This window comes from Poecilia reticulata, linkage group LG5 (genome assembly GCF_000633615.1).
Source record: "Poecilia reticulata strain Guanapo linkage group LG5, Guppy_female_1.0+MT, whole genome shotgun sequence".
Taxonomy (NCBI): Eukaryota; Metazoa; Chordata; class Actinopteri; order Cyprinodontiformes; family Poeciliidae; genus Poecilia; species Poecilia reticulata.
In genome coordinates this window covers 751,789-761,071 of record NC_024335.1, presented here as the reverse complement: position 1 = coordinate 761,071, position 9,283 = coordinate 751,789, and the positions used below count along the sequence as shown (strand labels likewise).

The following is a 9,283-nucleotide window of genomic DNA, read 5'->3' as shown; positions in this document are numbered from 1 at the left end:
GCCATTTTTACTGAGGTGGCCATCTTTACTGAGGCGGCCATTTTTACTGTGGCGGCCTTCGTTACTGAGGTGGCCATTTTTACTGAGGCGGCCATCTTTACTGAGGCAATCATCTTTACTGCGGCGGCCATCTTTACTGAGGCGGCCATCTTTACTGAGGCGGCCATCTTTACTGAGGCGGCCATCTTTACTGCTGTAAACAGCGCTGCAGCGTGTTCTTCTTAAACGCACCACGGTGTTAAAGCTGATCAAACTCAAAGTCATATTTGTTCAGATTATCTGAATCTGAATTCTCTCTGTAGTTGTCAGGAACAGACGTTTTCTCTCTCTCCTCTCCGCTTCTTTTTCCTGCTGCTCTCCAGTCATGCATCACCCGCAGCGTTAACTCCTCTCTGTTCATCCGGGTCCAGGTTTCCTCCTGTTCATCCAAAACAGTCAAACCTGAAACTAAACGGTTTAATCGGTCTGAGAGGAAACCGGGCCTCAGCTGACACAGATCCAACCGGGTCGTCTCTGTTTGGCCACAGACTGAACCTGAACGTGTCATCGGTCAGAACCTGAGAGCCCGGCTGCAGATCAGCATAACGGATTCAGTCAGAACCACTGAGAAAAACGTCTCGCTGATAAACGTCTGAACATGGACTCCATCCTCAGAGGATGAGAACCAGATGATAGAGCAGGACAGGGATGTTGGGTCAGAACTTTCTCTGGACTAATAAAAACTTTTCTCCAGTTGTTGTAGAAAATATGAATCTGATTTCATACCTGGAAAGTCCTCTGGTTCACCTGTTTGGTGAGGTTTACTTTCACTTTCTCACAAGCTGAGTTTAATTCATGATCAAAGCGGATGACGACCTTTGCTCCTATTGGACAGAAATGACGGGAGGGCGGGACAAAGAAGGAAACAAACATGGAAGATCAGCTGCTGCTGATTTAGGTTCTGGACATTTGATCATAACTGGAAAAGCATTTTGAAGTGAAGAGCAGCAGAACAGAGGAGAGTAAACGATACCTGAAAACCAGAGTGTCAAAATAAAAGCCTAAACATCAGAACGCTTCATTAGTCCAGCTGAGATCCAGATAGTCTCGTTTTTAAATGATGATGATGATGATGATGATGGATTCCTCTCCCTCATTACAGAAGGTCGGCCGTGGCCTCCAGAACCTCCAGAACCACGAGGAGACGGACAGGAAGTGGAGCAGAAAGTGTCACATCCTGAAGCCTCGTCACGACCCCTGACCATGAAGGGCCTTCACCGTTTAATGAGGGCGACTGAGTCAGACCCATCAGGTCCGGTCCGGTTCGGCCCGGTTCGTTTTTGTCATGTTTTGTTCCAGTTGACGAACCCACATGAAAGAACACAATCAGGAGAACACGTTTCAAAACAATAATTAGTTTATTGTACAGGGGAGGGGAAATGGAGTGAATGTGGGACAGGACTCGGGAAGGGAACCACCAGATCAGCCACTGTTGGTGAGAGGGAGAGGTGAGGCGAGATCAAAACGAGGTGCGGTGGAAAATGGCGGGAGCTTACTTTGAGCAGAGGGAATGACTCGTAGGAGCAGACCGCGATCTGGAAGCGGACGGGAGATCCTGGGNGGGAAATGGAGTGAATGTGGGACAGGACTCGGGAAGGGAACCACCAGATCAGCCACTGTTGGTGAGAGGGAGAGGTGAGGCGAGATCAAAACGAGGTGCGGTGGAAAATGGCGGGAGCTTACTTTGAGCAGAGGGAATGACTCGTAGGAGCAGACCGCGATCTGGAAGCGGACGGGAGATCCTGGGGTCCGCGGGAGGACGGCCAGGTAGGTGGCTGTGTGGAAGGCGAGCTGACGGTCGACAATAGCCCAGTGGTGAGCGCTCCGTGGAGTCACAGCTTCATCCGGCGTGAGCCGTGCGACACCGGGGAATCTAAGGAGGACGAAGGACCAGGAGGGGAGTGTTCGGGGGCTGGCTCCACTTAGTAATTCCAAGGGCGTCGTGGAGATGTCCGCGGAAAACTTGCAGGCGTTCGCTTTAACTCCACACAGGGAAACGCTGGAAAACCTCGGGACACAAACCTGACAAGGAGAACAAACATAAGTAGAGTAACTTCAGGAGCTAACTTGAGGACCTCTCGCTGGAACGTAACGTTACCATGTAACACAAACACTCAGGCGCCGAAGTGTCAGCTCGCCGCTGTTAAGTAGCCACAGAATCAGTYTGCTAATGCACCGCAGGTGTGTCTCCAGTCTGCTCCAGGGGCTCTGCTCACCGGTGGCATCTGGTGGRGAATTGAGGAAGCGGCAAAACTTCCCCAAAACAAAGAAAAACAACCAAAACAAAAACAAAACAGAATCCAGCCTGACAGTTTTATCTGCAGAAACACGGAAACGTTCAGGAATCTCTGGGTTCAAACCGCGAGTGAAAAAAACAAAATGATTCAAGGTTTTATGAATCATCCATCCATCCATTTTCTTTACACCCTTGTCCCTCGGTGGGGTCAGGAGGTGCTGCTGCCTCTCCAGGTAACGTTCCGGGTGAGAGGCGGGGTCACCTGGACRGGTCACCTGGACAGGTCGCCAGTCTGTCACAGGGCAACACAGAGACACACAACCATGCACACTCTCACCTAGGGACAATCTGGAGAGGCCAATTAACCTGACAGTCATGTTTTTGGACTGTGGGAGGAAACCGGAGTACCCGGAGAAAACCCACCATGCACAGGGAGAACATGGAGACTCCATGCAGAAAGACCGGGAATCGAACCCAGAACCTTCTTGCTGCAAGGCAGCAGCTCTACCAGCTGCTCCACTGTGCAGCCCTGGTTTTATGAATCACTCAACTCAAAATCAGGAAAATGTAAAACTGGAAATGAGGATGAATCATATGTTCTCAGAAATGAGGAGAAATTTCATGAGAAACTCAAACTGAATCCACTTTTTCCTCCAAAGTGAGTGACTGACTTTCACTTCCTCCCTGCAGATCTGCTGTAAAACTCAACATGAGCTCTCCTTCACTTACAGTAAAATATGAATGAATGGACATCAGAAAACCTCAGGATTTCTGAATCCTGCAGCGCGACTCAACATGAAGGCTGAGTATGGACCTTCAGCTTTGGACGGGAATCTGAGCAGCAGAACCAGCAGCGAGAAATGAAACAGGATGAAGTGAAGAATCATCGGCAGGTCGGAGCTCAGCGCGGCGCCTGCTGAGCTCCGGAACCGGAACATGTGGTGCAGCCTGACTTCCTGGTCTGGAGGAAATGATGTCACTGCTCAATCAGCTGAGTTTGAATGTGCAGGAAGAGCATGATGTCATTTCCTGTTTTAAAAGATGGCTGCCACCACATGGCTGCTCCACCGTCGCTGGAAAGTCTTTGACTCTCAGCTCTTCTTCGTTTCCTTCGATAGAAACTTTTCATCCAATTAGAATAAAAAACTGATAAAACAGAAATGATTTCATGTTTTTCTGACGTGTTGAGAATTAGATCAACAAACTGGATTGAACTGAATCCAGTTTTAGACTTTATAGTTTATACTTTACAGAACAAGCAGTTCGTTTCTCATTCGATTTGCGACATGACAATATTCCATCTGGAGGATCAGGAAACATGAAACATCCAGTAGTTTGTTGTCTTCAGGCCAAATGTCAGCAAATAACTGTAACTTCAGGGGGAAATCACGTTTTTACTGAAAATAACCCAAAGCAGCAGGATCCCAGGTTCCCTCCCGCTAAATATTCCTCTATTACCTGATTGTTGATTTGATCTGCTGCAGCTTGTGAAACTGCAGAGCTGGAATGCAGACGAGCCGCAGCCTGATGAGAGGAATGCTTACAGCGGATAGACAACAGATGTGAGGGTGAATTATTTATTTCTGTCACTGAGAGCGAGAGCCGAGCGCCGCCAGCGCAGCCGACTGGCGCTGCTAATGAACCGCGGCAGCCTGGCGACTAATTAGCTATCATTTCACTCGTTGGGGCTGGAAGGGATGTTTGAGTCGCCGCCGCCAGGCTGACCTCTGACCTCCATCAGCCTCACTGGCGGCTCTGATCCAAACCCGGCAGGAGTCGTGAGACCGGGCTGAAGGAACGGGTCAGCAGGGAGTTCGGGTCTGCAGCATCAGCAGGTTTTAGTTCTGGTTCAAGTTCTGGTTCTGGTTCTGGTTCAGGTTCTGGTTCTAGTTCTAGTTCTAGTTCTAGTTCTAGTTCTGGTTCTGGTTCTGAGCGGAGGACAGGAGTGTGTGAGCGGAGGACAGGAGTGTGTGAGCGGAGGACAGGAGTGTGTGAGCGGAGGACAGGAGTGTGTGAGCGGAGGACAGGAGTGTGTGAGCGGAGGACAGGAGTGTGTGAGTGGAGGACAGGAGTGTGTGAGCGGAGGACAGGAGTGTGTGAGCGGAGGACAGGAGTGTGTGAGTGGAGGACAGGAGTGTGTGAGCGGAGGACAGGAGTGTGTGAGCGGAGGACAGGAGTGTGTGAGTGGAGGACAGGAGTGTGTGAGGGGAGGACAGGAGGCTGATTTAAAATAATAATTTTATAATAAATAAGTAATAAATTATTATTTAAAATAACAATTTAAAATCCGCCTGCTCAGATTAAAAACAGAATGTGAAATATTGAGTTTGGCGCTGAAACCAGGCGGTTTTAGCCGCAAACCTCCCGGCGGTCCAACAGGAAGTGAGAACCTGACAGAAACCAAACGTCATAAAAATCATAAAAACTTCCTGCTGGTCTCATTTTCAGGAGTTTCTTTATTATTTTTTATCCCAGATGATCAGCTGTCTTCCAGTGATATGAACTACAAATAAAACCCTTTTAGCTGCAGTATGTAACTTTTACAAACATGTTTTTTTCCATATTTATTAAAACTGACATTATGTTGTGACAGTTTATGAGGCAGATATGGAAAAAATCTCCTCCTCCTCCATGATGATGCTGTTTGGAAAATGCATCTGTAAACCCAGATATTTTTAATAATTGATGTTGTGTCTCGTTTTTATCCTGGCCTCCATTCTTGGACTAAGTATAAAATCCTGCGGGATTTTGTGGGATTTGAGTTTTTAAAAGTGGGAGTTTTTAAGAACAGGGACGTTTAGGGCTAGCTGCTGCAGCTTTTGGCTTTCCTTCGTTTTAAATCGTTTTAAATGATTAGTTTTTCATTTTTGAACATATTTTTTACCGACATGCCTTGTAGTTTCTAGACGCATCTGATCTTTAAAAGAATTGGTTTTCCTGAGCTTAGAAATGGGAAGAAACGAACAGGTGAGTGTTTGTTTGGCGCATGCTAATGCTAACGTTAGCATGCTATGTTTCGCTGCGGTTCTGTAGCCATTAAGCTAATTTGTTCAGTATTATTGGATGAAAAAGCGAGTTATACATTGTTAAATGGTGAACTATTTAACATCTAGTTCTAATTTTAATAATTAGTTGTACAGTATTTTAATTATTGTTGCCCTGGGTTAAGCTAAGCAGCGAAGTGAATCATATTTTTATCTATTAATTCACTTATAAGAAGAAAATGTTTATGGTATTAATGATGACTTGATGTTGACTAATATTAGGAGGAAATGGACTGAATGTTGGTCCTGTTTCTGGGCCCAGTTCTGTTGGATGGCCCACCGGGCCTCAGAACCAGGAAGCTGGATCTCCATCTGTGGTTGGGGTTTTTGTGAACACTGGACCGGGCTTTAGCTGATCCAGATGTTGAGCAGAATCCTGTGGATCTGATGGCGACAGGCCACAAAAACTCCAACCACACAGATGGAGACCCAGCTTCCCGGTTCTGAGGCCCGGTGGGCCGTCCAACAGATTGTTTGCGCCCCTCTTGTCATGTTGCCCTGGAGGAGAGGCGTGTGCTGTTTATTTTTCATCTAAACATCCAGTTTATTTACAGATTTATTAAGTTAGATTTTGTTATCAGTATATGAATGAGTAAATTAATCCATTCTGTAATGTAAATATTTAAATGAGCCTAAAATGGTCAGAATGAACTTTAGTTCTGTAACCCTGGAAGTCTTTGTGTTTGCAGCTTCTCTATCTGATGTTTCTGGCCTGAACGCAGATGATGGACGTCCAGCTGAGACCAACAGCAAAGCTTCAGTCAGGAGCATCTAATGGGCCGCCGACTGGAAACACAGACTGTTAGGTAAACCGGCGTCAGCTGGATCTAGGGCTGAAACGATTCCTCGAGTGATTCGAGTTCCTCGATTATTAAAATTCCTCGAGGAAAATTGACCTGCCTCGAAGCTTCGTTAATTTATGTTTTATCATTTAGAGCACCGTGTTTCAGCCGGAACATTATTTGCGTTGCGCGGAGCTCTGACTTCCGCCTCTGAGTTGTTGACGGAAGCTACGTGTTAGCGGCATAACGTCCAATCTTCAAGTTCGGCCCGCGGGGATTTTACTGATTGGTGATAATTCCGGGTTTTCATCGTTTTTGTGGGACCAATAAACATCCTTAAAATGACCGGCGCGATGCCGGGAGTTCGGCAGCCTTTCTGCTCCGGAGCTGCTGGTTGAACGGCGGGAAGAAGCTGAGGAGGATTTCTACAGGTGAGCGGAGAGACTGAACACGGCGGGCGGCTGAGGGTTGATGCTTACAGGGTCAGAGCAGCTTTACGGACAAACCGCACAATAAACTTATATCATCCCGGTCTGAACAAACGGGAGGCGGAACATGGCTGGTAGATGAGTTTCTGAACGGAGGAGCCGTAAATATCCCTTGTTGCTCCCCCGGTCTACAAAACAGTAACTGGTAGGGAAGCACAAATGTGGAAAAAATAGACTGATGTTGATATCCGATAGTAACACTGGTGTTATGGAAGATTYACCAATATTTTATTTCATAATTGTTTTTATCCGATTACTCGATTAATCGTAAGAAAAATCTATAGATTACTCGATTACTAAAATAATCGTTTACAACAGCCCTAGCTGGATCCTCATTACTTCACTCCAGGCAGGAGAAAACGCTCCTCCAGTGCGTCCTGTTGGGTCCGTCCTGCTCTGGTTTCCCAGCTGGACGCCATGCAGAGCGTCTGGTAGACATTTTGTTCTGAGGATTTAACTTCATTATTTAGCTCATTTTTACTTCCACAACAACAAAGAAGCCAACCGCTAGAAACTAAATGTTTAGCTAGTAAGAAAATTCACCTGCCGATGACCGGAAGTGGACTACCAAAATAAAAGCGGGGTATTCTGAACCTGTTTTTGAACTCCTTCTTTTGAATCGCTGTATTTCTCCTCTTCTTCATTGTTTCTTTTCCTCTTTTCTTATTTGTTTCAGGTTAAATAAAATGTTTTAAAGCCAATTCAGATGTTTAGCAGATGCTTCAGCCTCACCAGGAGTTCAGAGGTTTTATTTTGATAGTCCACTTTCACTAATCTGCAGGATAATTTGCATATTAGTTAAATAGTTAGCTTGCTAACTAAATGATTAACTTGTAAACTATTATGCTAGTTCAGACGTTAACTAAGTATTTAGCCATCTCAGATGGAAATGTGTGGAACTAAATAGTTTAGCTTGTTAACTGAATATTTACTTTCAAACTAAATATTTAAATTAATCTCCAGGGAATTTTTTATATTTATTTGGCTAATTAAATATTTAGTTTGAAACTGAGACGTTTATAAATGTTTATGACTGATGGTGAATCCATGTTTTTCTTTTGTTACAGACTAAATAATTTAAATTATTGCTGTTAATTTTGACTAACTTTACAAACGGCCCATCATAAACATGTCTGCTCCTTAGTCTAATGGATTTGTTCCTGTTCCCATTAAAAGTTTGACTTTACTGGACCCTCTGAGTCAAAGGAAAACACTGAGACTGAATCAAGTTAAAGTGATTATTGGGATGTGACATAAGCTGCTTTTCCTGTTTCTCCAATCGGTGATCAGCTTTCTGGGGCCTGAGGGAAAATATTTCAGCCAGAGTGAGACCTCCTGTCAGCATTCCGATCTAAACTGTGCAGTTAAAGGAGCACACTTCCTGCTTAATGAAGGAGAAATGAAGGAACAGTCAAAGTTTCCCTGCAGCTCAGAGTCTGGACCGGTTCTGGTGGACACAGAGAAGCGAAGCGGCGAGTTTAAAATCCATGTTGATGTTTGGAAACATTCTCCTGAGTTCAGATCGATCCGCCTGCGGAGCGTCAGCCTGACTGAAGCTCGTTTATTCAGCTGCACAGACTTCCTCACACGTCGCCGATGAGAAACACGAGCAGCAGCACAAACACGGTGAAATGATGCTGCAGCGTCGTCACCGTCACCCAGATGGGGTTTGAACTGCAGCAGGAAGCGCAGAGCCGTTCAGCGCTTCCTTCCCGTGGCGTTCAGGAGAGACGACGCGATTCAGTCAGAATCCAAACGTTTCCGTCTTCAGCAGAGCAGACTGAGCACTGATGGCTGGAGGAACGATCAGAGGAAGAACAACGACCTGGATTCACTCAGAAACACAAAGTTTGAACCGAAGTTGGACCTTTTTATGTTTTACAGACGACGAGGCGTCCGGCAGGTTTTAGACCGAATAAAACTAATGAATCTGAAATGTAGCGAAATATTAACAGATCTTCAGTCAGCTGTTTTTATTAGCATGTAATTACACAGAAGTGAAGGAGATAATAAAATGTGAATATTAACTATATTTACTAACATGCAAGTTAAACATTAAGCATCTAAAATGAAATGAATATGTTTATATATATATTAAATTGTACTGGGAGCTTCATATAAAGTTATAAGTTTTAATAACATTCAGAGTAACAAACTTCAGAAGCTCCACTCAGACTGGAGGAAAAAGTCTTTAGTTACTAAACACACAATATAATCTGAACACAGATTATCTGAAATGAAATTAATCCTGTACTTGGTGGAAAAACCAGAACCCAACAGAACCGCAGTGTGAAACGGAGCAGAGCTCCAGAGAAGCTGGTTCTCTCCATGAGGAGATGCCAGCGGTTACAACGAGCCGCCCGCCTCGTTCTCATAGCATGTTAGCCGTGACCTCTTGACCTCTCAGTGCTGCTGGCGGCAGAGAATCTGCTTCCTGTTGGTCCGACTCAGGTTTTCTTCCACAGAGATAATAAACTAACAGCATCACTCTGGGTTCCTGACGGACAGACTGAAGACCAGCCAGTAAGACACTCTCTGATTGGAGGATAGAAGCTCTCTGATTGGAGGATAGAAGCTCTCTGATTGGTCGATGGAAGCTCTGATCGGTCGATGGAAGCTCTCTGATTGGTCGATGGAAACTCTTGATTGGAGGATAGAAGCTCTCTGATTGGTCCATGGAAACTCTCTGATTGG

General features: G+C 45.4%; 1 protein-coding gene and 1 long non-coding RNA gene across 2 annotated transcripts in view; one reads left to right on the top strand and one right to left on the bottom strand.

Moving 5' to 3' along the window:
* Positions 1–238: 238 nt before the first annotated feature.
* LOC103464354 (uncharacterized) lies at positions 239–2,346 on the bottom strand. Its single transcript, XM_008408394.1, has 5 exons — positions 2,138–2,346; positions 1,723–2,061; positions 1,536–1,655; positions 504–569; positions 239–418 (listed from the first exon to the last, which is right to left on the bottom strand). The coding sequence occupies exons 1-5, from the start codon at positions 2,138–2,140 to the stop codon at positions 239–241; spliced, it is 708 nt and encodes a 235-aa protein (XP_008406616.1). The 5' UTR covers positions 2,141–2,346.
* A 2,583-nt stretch (positions 2,347–4,929) lies between these two features.
* LOC103464258 (uncharacterized) overlaps positions 4,930–9,283 on the top strand; it is an 11,094-nt gene continuing 6,740 nt past the window's right edge. Inside the window, exons 1-2 of the long non-coding RNA XR_533624.1 lie at positions 4,930–5,242; positions 6,009–6,125. This is a non-coding gene — a long non-coding RNA (uncharacterized LOC103464258). The remainder of the gene's footprint in view (positions 5,243–6,008; positions 6,126–9,283) is intronic.